Source organism: Hakea prostrata, chromosome 5 (assembly GCF_041222555.1).
Source record: "Hakea prostrata isolate BN-2017 chromosome 5, UWA_Hpros_2, whole genome shotgun sequence".
NCBI classification, from domain to species: domain Eukaryota; kingdom Viridiplantae; phylum Streptophyta; class Magnoliopsida; order Proteales; family Proteaceae; genus Hakea; species Hakea prostrata.
The window spans coordinates 14699094-14719459 of record NC_142604.1 but is presented as its reverse complement, the minus strand read 5'-3'; the positions used below and the strand labels follow the sequence as shown (position 1 = coordinate 14719459).

Genomic DNA, 20366 nt, shown 5'->3' with positions numbered 1-20366 from the left:
GTAGATTCATGTTTGGGTTGATTGCCTTGGTTGCCCCAAACAACCCACCTAACCAACCCACCCACTACCAAGTTGGTTGTTTGTTTCTTTTTTCAACACCATATGTCTAGGGTTGTTTATAACTTTAAATCCACATGTTAATAGAATTTTTTGGATAGCGTGAACATACTTTTTGACCTAATTTACAATGTTATGAATTGAAAGCAAGGGCAAGGAGAGGATGTTCGCTTGCACATAACCATTGTTACATTCTTGATTTCTATGAAACTTGCTTATATGATTACATATTGTTGTTTTAGAGTTTAAGAATGAATATTATGACTCTAAAAGTTTCATAATATAGATGATTAATGATGTTATTGATATATGATCAACATGTGAGTATGTGACTGTATGGACTTAGAATGACTTGTGACTCGAGAATGTGATTGAATCCATCTTGTAATGTGAATGTAGGTTATGATTGTGAATTGGGGAATACCATTTGGGTGTTTCTGTTTTGGGACATCAGTGGAGGTGGTATGGGACACAATCCTATGATGCCCCTTGGCGCTCTTCATGATCACTGGATGTCATAACTAGGAAGTCTAGTTGAGTTTGGTTAGAAATCCTGTCATTCCACACCCTATCGACATGGGTATTAGTGAACCATGGCAGCAATGTGGGGTGGTGGGCTCTCAGGATCGATAGCCAACCCGTGAGATGACACAATCACATTATAGGGGCCTTTTCATTGGTAGGGTTGCATATAATAGACTTGGGCTCATGGGCACTCAAGACCGGTAGCCAACCCGTGAGAGGACATGAGAGCTTCCTATCCATTATATGTAGATGACCATTAGGGTTAAAAGTTAGCGTAGTCCGAGCTGGTTAGGGAAGGATACTGAACAAAGATTGTGAGATGCAAGAGGGGACGTATTTGAACCTAGGTTGATGTGACTGAGTAGTTGACTTGCATTAGGCTAGGTATAACCCTGACACGCGTCAGTACTCATACTAATGGTGGTGACAGAGCAGTGACCTAAACCCCAACCATGGTGATAGTTCGAGAGGATGCCTTGACCCCTTACCCGGGATCTCAAGACCGGTAACCAACTTGTGAGAGATCAGAGTGATGAGACCTTCCCAGAGGAAGCTGGTGTTCTATCTTAATCCATGTCTGCCATTAGAGACTATCATCTGTTAGAGTATACTTTCATTCTTGCATTTTGTCTTTTATCATAGTGTATCATGTAATGTATTGATTTGGACTGTGATATTAATTATTTGTTTATGAACTACTCACTAAGTTATTTTGAACCACCCTTCAAAGAAATTTGTTGCTTTAGACTTTGTTGCAGATACAAATGTTACCGAAATTCAAGAATACGAGACACTAGTTGTCACACCCCACCCGCCGGTCTCGGTTACCCGCCTGACAACCCTTGGGAGTGATCCGCCATAGGATCCACGATTTTAGTCTATCAACAATATCAAATACAAATAAAGATAATCAAGAGCAACAAATGTTCAATAAATGAATTAAAGGAATTACAGGAGTCCAAATACTCCAATAACAATAATAAAAGGAAAGAATAATAAATAAAACGAATACAAGTTCAGCGGAAGTAAACAAAAGACTTATATCAATTTCTTTCCAGATTCTTTTTCTAAATTTAAATAGTGTTTTTCATGAATCTCAAGATTGGGTATCCTCCAGTTCTTCTCCATTCGCTGAGCGAACTTTCTGACCACCTTCCGTCTCTGACCATCAATAGGTGTGATAAGCACACTCCATGCACCCGTAGGAGCTCCCGCACATGCTATCTCCATTTCCCACTGACGGTGCCACATCTTCTTCATACGGGATGGTTCCTTCATAGGAAACAAGTCCATCTTCCTGTACAATTCCTTCTTCTGTGCAGGCTAATAAACATATACAAAATAAAGGCGTGAGTTCTAAAGAAACTCAGTAAGAAACAATCACCAATCCCATCAATTATCCAACAATGCCAAAAAGCACAAATAATATGAATGAATGCAAAGTATGAATGATACTATGATTTCTAACTATGCAGGTCTCTAATAATTGACATGCTTTAAGATATACACCAGCCCTCCTCTAGGTAAGTCTCATCACTCTGATCCGGCAAGGACTGGTTACCTCTGTAGGGATCCTGGGAAAAAGGGAAAGTCCACACCTGGCTCTCATTTCCATGGCTGGGGTTAAGTCAACACTCTCTCACCACGACTATTGGTAATGAGTAATGACGCATGTCGGGGTTTCTAATCCAATGCAAGGTCATACTGGTTACATGTCTACATGAAGTCTAGATACATCCCCTATGGCACCAACCAACTCGGTTCAATATCCTCCGCAACCTAGGAATAAGAATCCTCACGGACTGGCCACCGCTGTTGGACTCCACTCCTTAACCCTATGGTCATCCACATATTATTGGGGCAGATGCTCTCATGACTCCTCATGACACCCGTTCCATTCCTTGGACGTCCATGAGCCCAACCCTAACATATGCAACCCTACCATTTATATGACTAACAGTGGACCAACGTCACATCACTGTCATCACGGGTCACTCGGTTTCAATCCCCCTACCGAAAGGGTAGTAGCATGTGGGGTACCTAGCCATGCAATTCTAGACTCTACCTAATAATGTCATCAAACAGTCATGACAGTGCTGGAGACATCAGCAGGCATGTGTCCCATTCCACAGCCTTCTGATATCCCAAGCTAAGATATCCCAAAAGAGATACCTCTTCCATCAGAACCATATACTAACCATCACCAATGCATAACATTCATAATCAACACAGTATATATGTAAACAAGACAAACAACAGTAGTATAACAAGATTAATATATAAGACATGAATACAGCAACATACATAAAGAAATACTACTTCTAATAAACACTGGATTAGCATATTTCAAGTCTATTCAAAAGATAGGATGGGTTGTCCTTACCTGCATATAAGTAAAAGCGTCCGTAAAAAGAGATCCGTTAACTATTACAAGTCTTTCTTTTCAAACAGAGTATACCTAAACACAGTGTTACAATATTATATGAGTTAATTGATTCAAAGTGAATCAGAACCAAAAGTCATTTGGTCACTGTTTACCAGCCGGTCACTCGAGCCGGTCGCTTAAGTTGAGCGACCGCCACTAGTGACCACCCAAAAAATAGAGAGTTTCAATCTAAAACTCAGGCTTTGATCACCCGTTTTCAATCCGGATTTCGAGTGATCATGGCCTAAGTCTCAAATCTAATACTCCCAAAGCCAAAGGGTGAAGGAAATCCTAGCAATTACCATCATTGGGTTACCCAGAACTCTCCCCTTGACTGGATTATCCTTCTCACGAAAGCAGGGTTCCATTTCAGACAATTCATCTCAGGTAGATTGGAAAGAGAGTCACAATGATCAAAGAGGGTAACCACCATGAGGAGGGGATGGGTTAACACTAAAATAACAGACAAAGAGGCTAAAGAATAAAGGGTAAATTCATTACCTCACGTTAGAAAGCCAAAAAAAGGGAAGGACTGATCTCCAAGTCACTGCCAAGCACTTCGATTCACTTTCGAAACTTTCCCGCAGCCGTCTAACCTCCAAATTTAGCAACCACGAATAAAATATTCGTTACTTGGACGAGGGTTATCTTTTATAGAAGTCAGGGGGCAAAATAGGGCAAAAACTCCGAAAACATACCGGCGGTCGCTCCAGGTGGTCGCTTGGTTTGATCGATCGCCACTAGCAACCGCCCCCATGTAATTTGCCATACAAGGGTGCTTTTGCTAGGGGGTTGATATCCAAATACAATCTAGCCCTAAAGAAGAGATGGGGGAGATCTTACCTTCATTCCGGACATCTCCGAACAACACTTGACTTCCAGAAGTCCAACTACCAAGCCAGGCAGTCTCTTTAGACAAAGGATCCAGATCCATGGGTTCAGGGTATGGATCATGGACTTCTATTTGGACACTCCACAAACTTACCCGACTAGACCTTCGGGTTCTTGGACCTGAAATACGGATCTCGGGTTAGAATTACGGGGTTTGTTACACTAGCGATCAATCTGTATGGTGTACAAGATTTTGGTAACTATGAAGTTCATGGTGAAGAATGTTCGTGTTTGACTGCACATACTAGAATTAGCTCGACTCATGAGCTGATCTATATCGTTCGTGATACGGAGATTTTTGAATTTAAGAACTATATTTTACTTAAGGATACATACCTAATGTAACACTTTGGATAATTTTTACTTTCTTTATTCTTTCTAGTTGTATACTTTAGATTTGACATCACACTCTGATTCTGTTTTAAGATCCTTAACATTTGATTTATTCCTTTAATAATATTATAACATTGACTTATTCTTGCTCATGATTGGACTATTGTATGGAATGGTTAATGATTGTCTGAGACCTAATATGTGGGGCAGTGGATCACACCCCTGGTATTTGGGTAAATGAGTACCGACTGGGGGGATGTGACACCATAGGTGGGCGAAGGGAGAGTCCCTTCAACCTTTTTCTACCTATTCCTCGCCAGAAACTGCCCACCACCGCCGGAAACCACCACGCTCCTCCCTGCCGGTGACCACGGCCCACCCCATATAATTACCCCAATCTCTCTCTCTCTCTCTCTCTCTCTCCCCCCACTGCTATGTCGGCGATATGGAGAAAATGGCAGTCACTTCCCTCTCTTTCTTCCTCTCTATCAGCCACAGAGAGAGAAGGGATGGAGTGTTGAAATGACACCAGCAATAGCAATATATGAGGTTTCTTTAGAAACTCCGATGATTCCAGGTCCAAATGAGCCGCTCTTCCCTGAAGACCCAACAGGTTGATTGCCAAAAGAATTCATTGACCATCATTTTTTTGTCATGTATTTGAAAATCCTACAACAGCCAGAATGAATTGTCCATCTAACAAAATGTGAGAAAACCTAAATCTAATTACAAATATTTTCAATTGGGTTGCAGATGTCAATTGAAAAACTTGAGAATAGGAAGAGAGGTAGAGATGTAACATGAGGAGAAGAGATGAATCTTGATCCTCAGCCTTAGATGGGAGCATAGAGCGAGCAAGGGTAGGGGTGATCTCCGATTCATTAGGGCTTGTATGCTGGAGAAACAGATGGTGGGGAAACCAATCAAAGATTCAGAGAAGCTAAAGATCATTCCCTTCCAATCCACGGCGGTACACAGGAAAGTGAAGGGTGGGAACCATGAACAAGCTGATTAGGGTTTTAGAGTACATCCGGATTTCAAGTCGTTGGAATTTAATTCAGATTTTCACTAGTTTTCGTAGAATTTGAACTGAAACCTCCAAGATTGAAAATCCATTTAAAACCAAATGTTTTTGCTTTTGATATCTTGTTTCTTCTTGAGGAATTTGGAGTTGGAAATTGGTATTTGGAAATCTCTGAGAAGCTATGAAGGAAGATTTTAGGGTTCTATATCTGTTAATGTCTAGAAACTAGAGGAAGAAGAAGAAGAAATCATGTGATTACGTTTGAAATTAGTATTCGTATTAAACTTCCCCTACAGGGAGAAGGTGGGGGCAGTGGTCGCCAAATGGAGGAGAGGGTGGGGTGGTATCCGGTGGTGGTGGACGATTTTTGGCGAGGGATATGTAGAAGATGGGTGAAGGGAGAATCCTTCATCCACCTAATGGGTTGGATATGGGATGGTATTAAATGAGAGCAATTAAATTATCTTATTGCCCAAAGGGCATTTAGGTCATTTTATACTGTATTCTTCCTTCACCCACCTAATGGGTTGGATATAGGAGGGTATTAAATGGGGGCAATTAAGTGATTTTATTGCCCAAACAGCATTTAGGTCAGTTTATAGTTTATACTTCACTTAATAGCAAAACTTAACTGTGAGTAACTTGTAATTTTCTATGTGGGTGCCATGTAATTTGCAGCATAATAGTGGGTGTCGTATAAAAAAACTCAAATAAAAATTACATATAAACATGTACCTTCCCTGCATCATTTTCTTTCGAAAACTCAAGTAGAGATGCCGGACGGTTTAACTCTTATAAACTCCATTGCCTAGTTCATGAATAACAATCTAGCCAAGTAATCAACACAACTATAATTATTTAAAACACCAACAAATACTATGCATGTGATATTTTATTAGTAAATAAATAAATATGACATGTTGGAGCCTAGGTATAAGGATACACATTTCACGTATCGAAAAATCCATTGTTGCTCAAATGACAATATCTTTGTGCAGCAGCCAAGTTAGTGTCTAACCTGAAGTAATCCGGCCTTAACCCTAATCCCAGAACGCCAGATTGCTTCAGGTTAGACACTTAACCTAGCATTGGGCTGGCCCCCTAACCCTAACCACTACATAATAAAACATGGGAATTTCCATATTTGTCATACTTTTACTAAAAAAAAAAAAAAAAAAGCTCAAACCCACCATAAGGATAGAATTTGGAGCCTAATCCTTGTTCAGGCTTTGGGTAAGCCATGGTAGGTTTGGGCTAGTATGATCAAATTTTGTATCCCTAACTAAAACTTCTCCTAGATCTTACTATACAAAACATCTGACCTAATAGAAAGGGAGTCTCGTGTGAGAATATATGCTCCTCATAATGAGTCCCTTCAGACTTTGCTATTCTATTTGGTAGGCCATGAATCACAATATTAGGACGGAAAAGACTCGTACATCTTATCCGATATATTTAGTATAGATGAAGTAATGGTGTCAATTCGGTGTGGAACTAGTATGCATGTCAAACCATTACTATGTACAAATATTCGGCGAAGTTTACTGGTTCGCACCTTGGTGAACCTAGCGAACTGGCAATTTTTTTGTCGGTATTTCGCCAAACTTCAATATCTGATATCTAGACTTTGGGTAGGTAGCACTATAGCAGTGACAATTTCAAAATTAAATGAAAAAGTTTGGGTATTTGTAAGGAATGCTCCACTTACTTTGATATTGCTCGTGAGGGTGTGACATGTGTGTGGGGGAGAAATTCTTCGGTTTAGTGAAGGAATTGGGTTATCAATATCATTTATGCCTTTTTATTTTGGTCTACTGCTTCATAGCCTTCACTTTTGTACTTCTCTTCCGTTGAATGCTCCAAGAGCAAATGCCAAAAGACACTCTTCACCACCCCTTCTAGCTTCTCCCAACTGATAATAAAGGTTCTTCTCTTATCGGACCTGAGAATCAAATATAGCGTGAAGTCTGTTCCCATGAGAAAAGACGACGAGGTACAGGTAGTGAGAGAACTTACAGAGAAAGAGAAGGTAAGGTGGTTTAGGTCTACCGTCACTAGTGGATCATTCATGTAGAGTGTTCATAAGGGAGAAAACTAACGGATCCACCGTCGCAAGGGGAAGTTCATCGCTAAAGATGTTGTTGCCGGCAAAATTACGTGAAGTTTTGGTAATTTCCTGGCCAAAAAAACTGGGAAATTGGCAATTTTTGGTGAGATATTGTCGAAAGGTGGTTATTTCGGTTTCGGTGCATATAAAAATCGCTACTATCTGAAACGGCCGAAATTTACTGAATTTCAAAGATATGTTTTACCGTGGTATAAACATGATTGTAAAACATGATTGTAAAACATGATTTAGGCTTCCATAATCAGCACATATGAATTAATTAACATCTTAAAATGAAGTAAACCCAAAAATTTTCTTTTTGTTTTCAAAATATAGGTAACGTACAGCCACTATTTCTACTTTTAAACAATCTGGAAGACTAATCCGCCTATTATATACAAAAGCAGGAAAGTCCTGAGGGTTTCCTTTTTCATTTCTCCATTTATTTTAAAATAATAAAGGGGGAAATTAAAGGCGTTGCTCATCATGGTTCACATTATTGACCTATAGAATCTTCGAGGGAGCTTAAGCTGTTAACCCTTTAGAGTTCAAGAATTGCTCGACAAGAAAACTCGTAGAATTGCCGGAGACAGAGAGAATGGAGAGAATACATAGGATGTTCGCCGGAGCCGCCGGAGGTTTGGGAGTGGGACACCCATCTCCAGATTCACCGCTTCTTGATTCATCGGAACAAGTCTACATATCTTCCCTTGCCCTTCTCAAGATGCTTAAACACGGTTAGCTATCTTCTTTATATGTTTCAATTATTTAATTTGGTAATAGGGCTTTCACTTATCGGAAGTGGACTGACAAACACCATCAATGGATCTGGGTTTTCTTTCTTTTTTGTATTGTGGTCTGGGTTTGGTTTGATGGGGGCAGGCAGAGCTGGAGTTCCCATGGAAGTGATGGGATTAATGCTGGGTGAGTTTGTGGATGAGTACACTGTTCGTGTTGTCGATGTCTTTGCGATGCCGCAGAGTGGTACTGGGGTCAGTGTGGAGGCCGTTGATCATGTCTTTCAGACTAACATGCTTGACATGCTCAAGCAGACTGGCAGGTGTTTATTTACCTTGCCTTATTTATTTATTTTGTTCTTATAATGTTTGTGGCTTATGGATGGGATGATTCATATGCATTAGATTTTAGAGTTATTGTTCTTGGATTTCTGAGTGTCATTAATCTTTGGTTGACTGCTTTGTTGATTGGAAAGAGCACATTGCTCTTCCTGGTTAGCCAATTTTAATTTCTGATCAATTGGCAATCAACTGACATGTTATTAAGAACGGATATACATCTGTGACTCCATGGGTTGAATGAATATGTAGGCACTATCGTACTGGTCTCCTGGAGATTGGTTCGATGCGAATGATTTAAGGCTTGAGCTAGTTTGTTTGACCAGTTGTAGCATGGTTATGGATGAGATTCATGTGAATTATAGATAGTATGGTTTTTAAAGGGAACACAAAGAGCATAGGGAATTAGGGATTGAATGAAGTATAGATCCATGGATTCTTTTCCATTCAAATTGCAAATGGAGTTCATGTTTTCCACATGGTATACATTAGGGATGAAAAATGCTTATACAAAACTGCCTTTGAAAGCTTCTGAAGGAATAGAGCTCATTTTTAATCCTAGAAGTCGGCGCATCAAGGGAAATTGTATGTTATGTATTTAAGTTCTTGGATGAACTGGCATATTAGATTCCCATCAAACTAACTAGTCCTGCATCTTAATTCTTAATAGAAATTGAGCTTCATAGTTTTAGGTGAATATCTTGATCCCTAAAAAATGTGGCAATAGATGCATTATGGTGGATTGCGCAATTTCTGTGGAGAGGGGACAGGCAAGTCTTCCTTATACCTTTTCTTTTATAGAGTCCTGTAAACATTGGCTGCTTGGACATCCAAACAGGGTCATGCTATAATTTTAATTAGCTACTTTAGTAACTATGAGATGTAACTCGGGGGGGGGGGGGGCTCTGAAAATTTTCCTGAGTAAAATCAGGGCTTGGGTGTCTAAGTTTACTTTGGATTAACTTCACTAAGTCAGTTAATTTCCTTTTCTCCAAGTTGATTAGCATAAGTTACCTGGACTATTGTTTCTAAGGAAAATCCAATTCGAAATCCTCTTCGTGAGTATTTTGGCTTTGGCTAGGAATTGAAATAAGGCATCCTACTTTTGGAGCGAAAATATGCATGTAATCAGGACTTCCAACTCTGCTTACGGTTGTTAACACTGGAGAGAACAGCTCACTCTTTTTGTTTTGGTCGTGATGTTGGGTGGGGAGGGGTTGTTGGATAGGTAGTGGAGGATGAACAGTTTTCTCCTGTTGTGATTTAATGGTTAGCACACTAACACTATTTTTGGGGAGAAATTCCTGCTCTTTTGTTTCTTTTTTTCTCCTTGCATTTCTTCCTGATGCTATGCCCTCTAGTTGTTTCAATCTAATGCGATGATAGATTTTAGGATCCTGCAGATAATGGAGGATGACTTGTAGCCAGCATATTAAACACCGCATAGAAGTATAGAACTTAGATACTTAGGGTCAGATTATCCCCGAGTTCAGGTCAGTTTTAGGTAACTTCTTTAATTCTTCAATTCTTCAAAGTAGTATGAAGATCCAATTGACAGATACTTAGTTACCTATCAATGAAAAAGATGGAAAGTCCTTTTGGAATTAGAAACAACTGCATAGAAGGGTGTACCCAGTGCACAAGGCTGCAGTCACTGCACCCATAAGGCATTAGGTGCCCAAGGTGACCAAGATACCTGGGTGGCTAGCTGATTCCTTGCTAACCATGAACATAATGTAGACACCACACTTCATGAGATTTTGATTCCTAAGTTGAACCGACGGCCACCAAGTTGTAGTGTAGAAACGTTACCATTGGGCTGAGGACCACCCACTATATTCAGAATCAACTATATGTCTCAAAGACCACGTGGTAGATCAATGACATGGAAAGTTTGATTACACTATGAACTCAACAATGTGTATAAAAAAAGTTTCCATTGGCTCTATGCTCCAAATCAACAATGCACAAATATCAAGTTGGGTTAGAAGGAAAAAAAAGGTAGTGGGCTGAAGCACTCAATCGACAAGTTGGATGGTTTTGATAGATGGCCATGTATGCATGGTTTGGGAACTCGGTTCCATAGCGTAACTCTTTCACCCAAAAAACTGAGTTTGATGAAGACATTGGAGAGTTAGTGCGCTTCTTTTTGGTTGAACTGAAGCTAGGTTTTGGTGGAAGCATACATGGGCAGAAAAATACTGAGATTTTTCCGAAACATACTAAGATATTATGAAAAGATCTGCGATATTAACTCATATCCATCTTATCCTAGAGTCCTTCCCTTCTCCCCCCGACCACACACACGCACATCATGATCTGATAGCTGGATCTATATTCTTTTTTCTTAGTATCATAAGGGTTGTTAGTTGTATATATATGCTGGAGCCTCTGACATTGATGAACAAACCAGTTAGATTGGAGCCAGTTGCTTAGCCAGTCCCACTCCTTAGTCAGCTGCATATGGAGTAGTAGTAGCAGCACATCAGCTTCTATGATGATACCTTCACTACCATATAAGTAAAATGAAAAATAGGAATGGTTGGCTTATTTTAGTCGATACAAATTAAAAGCAGCGTATAGTATAGCTTCTCCAGGCATCAAACGATATCACCAGACTCACAAACAGCCCCCCCCCCCTTCTCCCAAAAAAAAAAAAAAAAAAAAAAAAAAAAAAGAAAAAGAAGAGGAATGTATGGTTGGTTGCTTTGAAGTTTGAACTTTAGGAGAGGTCAGGGGCATCTCCAACTTGGGAGAAGGACGTGTCATTTAGCCAGGTAAGGGGTAGGTATATGTCAAATTCCCTAGAAATTAGTATGTATTAAATTAATAATGTCCTACTTAGTACTTACTAAATAAGTAGTAATAAAATTAGAAACATTTAAACAAGGATCTACTTATTACCCAATGCTAGACAATGAGAGGGTCCTCGATGTTGGCTGTCTTGATGGGTGTTTCCTTCTCTTCTGTATTACTTGATGTACATTAGCCTTCATCCGTTATGATTGTTTATGAGGAGGGTAATTATTACTTAACAATGCTTAAAAGTGTTAAAATCACCCTCATGTTCAACATTGCTCTTCAATTACTTGTTTTAAATTCTCTCCAAGTTGCTATTGGCTCAATGTGCTAGTCAATATAAGAGGGAAAAATAGTAAAATTAGTTATCTAGTAAGGGGCTGGGCAGAGAATCTGGGATAACCTATAGATGGAAGGGGAATTGTCTTTATGTAAAGGAAGAAGCACTATAGTTTAGACACCATCTTCTTTGTTAAGTCTTTGTTAAGTTCTTAACCTGATTGTGTTTGGTTTGCTACTTATGAGAAAATTCGTTGCTGGTCCTCTAGTGAGTTCATAGAACCATTATTAAAGGATGTGTAGATATGTAAACTGTTTGTAAAATAAAAATAACTACAAGCGCATGGTATCGTGTAGCTAACGGGTCGATCTCAAGGAGATATGCCACTTTAGAATTTAACCTCTTAATGATAATGCTAGAGTGCAATGATTCAAATTTGTTAACTAATTAATTAAATTAAACAAGCGGTCCTAATCCATACATCTAATGGGCGTCTAAATTGACGCCACCACCTTAAAAGGCGGGTATCAAGGAAACGGGCTAACCAAGGAGGCACAGCGGCTCTTTGTCAAGGACCCAGGGGGATGGGGGAACAATAAATAAATGCTGAAAGTAAATTGCAGAAAGTAAATAACAAAGCAATAAAAGGAAAAGGGAAACCTTAATCAAAGAGAGGCACGACTATAGGCATCTCTGATCAAGGACCTAGAGGAAAGGAGAACAATAAATAAATGTTGAAAGTAAATTGCAGAAAGTAAATAACAAAGCAATAAAAGGAAAAGGAAACCTTGACCAAAGAGAGGCACGATTGTAGGCATCTTTGATCAAGGTTCCAGGGGAAGGGAGAACAATAAATAAATGCTGAAAGTAAATCCTAAATTAAGAATATGGAGGGGTAGATAGAAGCGGGAATGGAGGGGGGGAGAGAAGATTATTGAAGAATGTTACTTACTTGCATCTTTGAACTTCAAATAATAAAAAAAGAATTGAACAAATGATTCGAATCTCAACCAACCCTAACAACTAGATCTAGATCTAGAATTATCTAGATCTACAATTGCTAGACCCAGAGAAAAATGAATCCTCAAACTTGAAACTTGAACTTGAACTTGAAATTGCATTACATAGAAAAATTAAACCTAAACATTCTATGTAGAAACTAAAATCTCACAAAAGCAATCAAAGAAAACTAGAGAAAGCCTAAATAAACTAAAGAGAAAAGAAAGTATGCTTCTTTCTAAGCTCTAAAAAACGTCCTCCCTTGATGGAGTATGCTCTCCGTTTATAGAGTTTACATGGGATATGAATCTTGATAGAATTTGAATCAAACTCAGAGTTCCTATCTGACTCAACCAATTAGGGTTTTGGCGTACTAATCGGACTAGCATAGAGAGATCAAATGCACAATTCTACCGTTGGATTTGAGGATCAAGAAGTCATGAAGCTCTCCTCCAAAAATCAGCTTGATCGGACACCGGATGGCCGTTTGATGAGGGTTTTGATCGAAATTGGACAGAGACATTCAAAAACGGGATTTTTCCCTCTTCCTTCTCTGAATATAATTCTTTTTCCTCTTTTTCTTTCTTTGATCAAATCTCAAATAGGAAATAAGATATTGAAGTATGCAAGGACTCTTTTCTCCATTAGGATTCTCTCAATATTATCTTTGTAGATTTGATTGACAATTTATAATCTCAGCAATAGATCAAAATTTGCTTCTTTATCTCTAAAATATTTTGGACTTGGCCCATAATCACATCTCTAGCCCATCATGCTCCAGATCAGGCCCATTTTCGCATTTGAGAATTTGAATGAACCTCTTGATGTGTAAAATTACATGATTCATACCCAAAACTCCAAATATTTGCTTAAATCTTGAAAAGTCCTAAAATTTGCAAAAATAACATAAGTGTGTAAAATGCATGCTTTATGCCCTAAGATTTCACACATAAATGTGCTCATCATAAACTGTCCAAAATGGGGCTGAATCTTTTGGAAGAGTTAGACCCAAAGGTCCCTTACCAATATCAGCTCAATTTGTCTTCTCCATCACAATATTTCCTGTAGTTGTGTTTTTTGTTTTGTGGGTTAAACCTTCAATCTTGCAGCCAGCATGTCCTAACTCACCTTCCCTAAGCATTTGCATGTAGCTTTGGAGGGTTGTAGGTGAGGGATTAGTGACAGAGGAAAAGAGTAGAATAAGAGTCATGAAAGAGGATGTTACTTACCTGATTAACAAGAGCGAAGGAGCTATTGCATGAGATGCGCATTGGAATTGTTGGACTGCATGCGCTTGAGCTTGAGGTTGGTGAAGAACTTGGAGAAGTTGTCCTGTGATTGCTCGTTAGTAAGAGCCTTAAGGTTTTGTGCAAGTTTTGTGGTTGGTAAGCGGAATCTAGCATCACATAGGTAAGCTCAATGTTGCAGAAATGAGGATGCTAAGATGGTTGCTAAAACTAGGAAAGATATGGTAAGGAATGATCATATTAGAGCTGGACTAGGAGTAGCTTTGATAAATGATAAGCTACAAAAAAGTTGATTGAGGTGGCACGACCACATTCAATAGAGTCCTTTAATGACCCTATGCATAAGTGATTTAATCCAGATAAGAAGAATTAGAAGAACTAGGGATAGACCTAAGATAACCCTAAGAAAAGTGGTGAGAAAGGAAATACATAGTTCAGGCCTTGTATCTAGTATGACCTCAAATAGAGCTGATTGGAAAGCAAGGAACCATGTAGCCAACCCCATTTAGTTGGGAAATGGCTGCTTCTTGTTGTTGCAGGTATTGCTTAGAATATTAGCCAAGTAACTCAGTGAGTCTAGTTTCTATTTTCTTTCATGCAAGCCTTTGCACTATGTATATGTATAGTTCGTATACAGCCTCTAGATGATTTTGAATTTTGATTAATGAAGCTTTCCTTTGAGTTCTCATATTTTGTTGTCTCATGCTTGAGTGGTAAGGCGGGTTAAGGCCTTATTGTAAGAGCTAAATATGTAGGGTTGAGAAGCCTTGTTGAAGGGCTGAACCACCTTTGTTCCCCATCTATTTTTTAATTTATTCCCTGCTGTGTTAATATTGTAAACACCCTACTGGAACTGCACTTGTGTGATCCTTTTATCATCAAGCTACTGTGATAACTGCTGCCGGAAACCTAAATACTTCCATTCTAACGTCAGTGTTTCACTTACTTACAAGCTTGAGTTGACTCCAGTGTTTCACTTATTTCAGTGTTTCTGGTTTCTGGGGGCTAACTTAACCATAAATTAGCTCTAAGTTAGACTCTCCTAACTATACCTCTCCATGCTTCCCTACAAACAAAGGAGGCCTATATAATGAATTTGAAATAAATTCATTGAAAGAGGGGATGCGGAATAGATGCTAACAAGGGGTACCAACTTTTTTTTTTTTTTGGGGGTGGGGGGTGGGAGGACCATATGAAATGCAATAGAAGCACTGTAAAAGGTGCTTGAATTATGCTTACTGTTTTATTGGCCGTTGAAATTTACTTTTCCTGAAAATTGTATGGGCTGGATATAATTGAGAAACCTGGTCCTTTGATGGTTCTAGTTCTAACTTTCTAGCTGTCTTTTCTAATATTATAGTCTTGTATTGCAGACCTGAAATGGTGGTAGGATGGTATCATTCACACCCAGGCTTTGGCTGTTGGCTTTCTGGTGTGGATATTAACACACAGCAGGTTGGATGCCTCTGACTCATTACGTTTTCTATTATATAATGCATAACAATATGGTCTTTCCCCAGTGTGTTCCAAATTGGTCTTCTCTCTCTCTCTCTCTCTCTCTCTCTCAAATGTTAATTTTCTACTTATGTATGCTTTTTTTCATTTAGCCACCACTTGGGCCAGTTTAGTTTTCTATAGTTTTTCTTAATAATTTTGTCTTCTGTTAGCAAATTCAATAGCCTTTACTTAAGTGACTTCTCTACCTTGATGCATGTAAAGCAAGATTTGTTTTCTCTATTTGATTTTTTATTTGGTTGGGGTGTTAAAATAATGAATCAGTGATATGGGGTAAATGCAGGTATTTATTTGCAAACATTTTAGCTATGGATTTCTGTTAGTGAACATGGATCATTAAAATTGTTAAAAGGCTTAGAGAAGAATATATTCTATTCCAATGGAACAATTGGTGGAATTCAGAAGAAAGAAAAAGAAGAATTTGAACCCTGCATTTTATGGACCTCCTAGTTGATCAGGCTTAGCATTCGGCCAAGGAATAACTCTCTAGTCTCTTCCTATCTTCATTTGCAATAAATTGAGTATAACCAAAACACAAATATGTGTAGGTTATCGGTGGCTTTGAGTAATGGTTTTATTCTTTGGTCTGTCCAAAGTCAATTTCATGGAAGCAATTCATATATTAGCTGAGCTTCTATTTTGTAGAATTTTGAGTCATTATATGGCGATAACATTGGGTTTGTTTGGGGAGGTTAAAATTCCACTTGGCATGATATTGGTGACAGCATTTTATATTTTTCTCTTCAGTTTAGATCTAGAATTTAAAATATTATTTTACTTGAGAGTTGCGAATGGTTTTGATGGGATTTCTGTAAGGTCCTTCTTTTCTTCTTGGAAAGTGGTAAAGATTAAATGTGAATTCAACTAGTGGTTTGTGTCTTTGCCTCTTTGTTTACAAAATTAGTATAGAATCCTAGGATTCTTTTGTCAAAGATGATTGAGTGATTTCCTTGTAAACTATGTTTTCTATTTTTTAACTAAATCTAAATGGAACTTGTGAGGGTGGTAGCACTAAATGGCGTGTTGTGACTGGAATTTGGCGAATTGATGTAGACTTGCTGCTTTTCTCCATGAGTATGAGATACAATCTACACACTGACCAGAAGAGAGTGGCCAGAGCCTAAAGATACCAAACTAAGGGGTCATCTAGTTAGAGACATCCACTCATAAATGGAATTTGATTAGCTTCTTGTCTTGCCAGCTCATCTGCCAACATACTAGTTATTTCTGTTTTGAGTTTATTTTCTCAACATTGAAGGAAAAGTTTTCGTGACACATACATCAACAAACACCTAACAGAACATAGCTCCATTTAGTATTTTATGCTCTCTGTGTCTACTGTTCAGTTGCACTGGAAGATGACAAGGAATGTTTGTGAGCTGGTGAGTCAGGTTTGTTACAGTTGGGATCAAACCCAGTCCTATGGAATCCAACTTCTAAGCTGATACTCTCTTTTGAATGTGAATGTTCTTGAGATGGATGCCTGATGAGGCAGTGATTGGGGCTGAAGATTCCTTCTTTAAATTAATCTGAAAATTCTTATACTTAATGCGTTTGTGAATGATTGAGGGGGGGGGGGGGGACTGGGGAGTGAGGATCAAGAAGAGAAAGTTTCCTCATCCATCTTTGGTCATCTTAAAGGAATTTTTTTTGGGGGAGGGGTGGTGAATGTTACAGATTGACACAGCGCATCAAGGTCTCGAGCTTTGTGCCGCTTCCTCACAGTATTCTAACATAGTCTTCCTTTTGAGAGAGTTCACTGTCTGGTGGAGGTTCCAGTGTCCACTTTGGTGGATTTTAGAGTGAGAACTCAAGATTTGATGTGGAGGTTTTTCTTTCTTTCTCTCTCTCTTTTTTGGGTGTGGAGGAATACATAGGCCAGGCAAATGGGAACGGAGATTTGGGAAGCCTAGTTAGCTTGTGTATTTTCTGTCCACTTATAGGTTCTTCAGAAAATCTTCAAATGTGTTGGATTATTTTCATCTAGCTACCGTTTGTTTGAACAATTTGAAGTGGGGTGGGAAAAAATATAGTTTTCCATAGAATTCCACAATTTGGATTGTTTGTTTTAAAAGGGGGTGGGAAAATGAGCAAACAATCTTTCCTTAAATTAAGAAAGTTTGCCTGTTGACATGGCATCCCACTTTTTGCACTCCATCTCTTTAAAAGTCCCACATTTTCAGTGGGATTTTGTGGGAAAGGGAGGGAAATGATAAAAAGTGGGGCCTACATTTTTAACTTTTCTACGAAACCCTTTTCTTTCCTTTCTTGTTCCACCCCACTACCAGTGGGTCCCACCTTTAATTTTTCCCACCCCTTTTTATCTTGCAAACAAGTGAAGCCCTAAGCTAAGGATGGGAAAAGTTGAGTCGCTAGACTAGAAAGGACTAAACTTTGATGATCTGAAACACGGACAGATTTTATGCTGAAGGGTTATTCATCATTTTAAGTAGCAAAGATAACATTCCTAATATTGGTAAAAATATAAGGATAGTTAATTGATGCTGAGCTGTGATTTGGTCTTTTCCATGCATTTTATCATTGATTAGAGGTCGGATGGGTAGCTGACTCTACAATATTGCAATGTTATGGCATTTGAGTTAAGGGATTGAGTCCCCTGTCTGGCTGCCTAGGGTAACTAGTGCCTACCTGTTTCCATCTCCTTCCATGGGGACAGATTTTTCAATTCATTGTATGGAGATGCTGGCATATGGCATTTAACCTGATAGCTTTCTTTCCCTTGGTTTTGTTGACTGATTTCATTTGGCTGTTTGATATTTTTAGGAATAGGCCCATTAGTTGCTGAGTTTAGGTTTACTAGACATTCTACATAACAGATGAAGCCACAAACAGGAATTTAATTTTCACTTAAAAATAAACATGCCGTGAATGAGAAGGTTGTAAGCTTTGCTTGTACTCATCTTTCTCAGTTTGTCCCCTGCTGTGGTAGTTTCTTGTGCTCCATTGTCATTCTTCTTTGACATAGTACTGTAACCATTCCACCTAAACCAATAAAATGAGTTCCTGAGTATGGTTTTTATTTTATAGTTCCATTTGCAATTTAGATGGCTGGGCCTATGTAGGACGATATGGAATTGAAAATTAATTCATTGGGGGTGTTTTAAAGCAATACTGTGGTGGCTCTTCCAGCCCATATTTTTCCTTCACCTCTGTTCTGCTCTTTTAACATTTTAATCTCACTAAAGATTGACAAGTGTGTTGTATTTTTTTGGGGATCTATCTACCCCTTATCCCATGCTGAGTTATGTAGTTTTATTTTGCTCAAGTTTCTTCAGCCGGCTGGCTTCCTTTAGTTCTTGTTCAATGCACTTCTCTGCATGCACGATTTTCCTTAATCTTTTGAGTGATTTGTTTTATAAGTTGCATTTGTATTAAATGCTAATCCTGAAACTTAGTTGCTTCCACCACTTTTCTGTTGCAGAGTTTTGAAGCTCTGAATCAGCGAGCTGTTGCAGTTGTGGTTGACCCAATCCAGAGTGTTAAAGGAAAGGTAGTTATTGATGCCTTTCGATTGATCAACCCACAAACGATGATGCTTGGCCAAGAGCCACGTCAAACAACGTCAAACCTTGGGCATCTTAATAAACCATCTATTCAAGTAAGTTGTAGACACATTTTAGCTATCATGTCCCGCAAATTTAGAGATTCATGTTTTCACCTCCACCACCTTTTTTAATTGACTTTTAAAAAAATTCTGTATCAGGCCTTGATTCATGGGCTGAACAGGCACTACTATTCAATAGCAATTAATTACAGAAAGAATGAGCTTGAGGAGAAAATGTTACTGAACCTACACAAGAAAAAATGGACCGATGGGTTAATGCTACAACGATTTGATACTCATTCGAAAACCAATGAACAAACTGTTCAGGTAAGTAGGTCTTTTGCAATCCTCTCTTGGTTTCCATGCTTGGTATGATATTATCCTTGAGCATGGGTCATGCATTACATTGATACTTAGTTTCTTTGTACTGTGTCCCATGTATTGCACTTAGGGTGAAGGGATTTGAACATGGGAAATCAATCAACGACAAAAGTTAGAAAAAACTAGAAGAAACATTTATGAATTCGTAGTCTAGAATTAACATGATCTTATTTATCCGAAAGGGAAAAACGGATTAGCATGATCTTTATACCATGAAATTCTCTGCCATGGGTGCATCTGTTTTGTGCTTCATAATGATAAACTCTGTTCCCTACTTGTACATATCAGGGAGAGCCTATTCTGGGAGCCATAAACTGCAAATTCATATTGTTTTTTGCCTGCTTTCTGAGAGCTAATAATTTTAGTTCTCCAACGCTCCCCTCATTTGCTAATTTTAACATGTTGGTACTGAGCAGGAAATGCTGAATCTGGCCATCAAATACAACAAGGCAGTTCAGGAAGAGGATGAACTACCTCCTGAGAAGCTGGCAATTGCAAATGTAGGCCGGCAAGATGCCAAGAAGCATCTAGAAGAACATGTCTCTAACTTGATGTCATCAAACATAGTTCAGACTTTGGGCACCATGCTCGATACGGTTGTGTTTTAACGCTGGTGGGCAAGTGTTAATCAAAGTTAACAAGGCTAAGCTCCCAATTGGCTTTCTACTGGTGCTATCATGCGGTATAATCTCTTTTGCACACTTCAGTTTGTGATTCCAGTGGACTGGGAGCATTGGGTTGGTGCCCAATTTTATGTTTTTGTTTCTTTTTCCAATCAATCTTAAGACTATTTTCTGTCTCATGTAACAAATGTATCAAAACAAGATTTTATGTCTTTGATGGTAGATGTGATATGTGAACTACATTCTCAAGCTTTGGGGATTAACTTGCAAAAAAGGCACGACTGTTCTCCATGGGCAGAACTCATTGAACATAGACATATATTTGACTACATGATTGTGCTTTCTTCAAAGATGATCTGAAAAGTAGGGTACAAATTACACTCTAGTAACTTAGCCCAAAAAAGTTACCAAGTTGTAGACTTGCATCTAATTTTCTTAGCATTACTGGCCAAATGAAATACCCCAAGATTGATACTTGTCACAGATCATCAATTTTGAGTGAAAGATTTTCTGATATCC

At 38.7% G+C, this 20366-nt stretch overlaps 1 protein-coding gene across 1 annotated transcript; it reads left to right on the top strand.

Annotated features, from left to right (window-relative positions):
• The first annotated feature begins 7767 nt into the window (after nt 1-7767).
• On the top strand, nt 7768-20076 carry LOC149015343 (26S proteasome non-ATPase regulatory subunit 14 homolog). Its single transcript, XM_089156165.1, has 6 exons — nt 7768-8099; nt 8245-8422; nt 15137-15218; nt 18721-18897; nt 19003-19170; nt 19641-20076. The coding sequence occupies exons 1-6, from the start codon at nt 7961-7963 to the stop codon at nt 19830-19832; spliced, it is 936 nt and encodes a 311-aa protein (XP_089012291.1). The 5' UTR covers nt 7768-7960; the 3' UTR covers nt 19833-20076.
• The last annotated feature ends 290 nt before the right edge of the window (nt 20077-20366 follow it).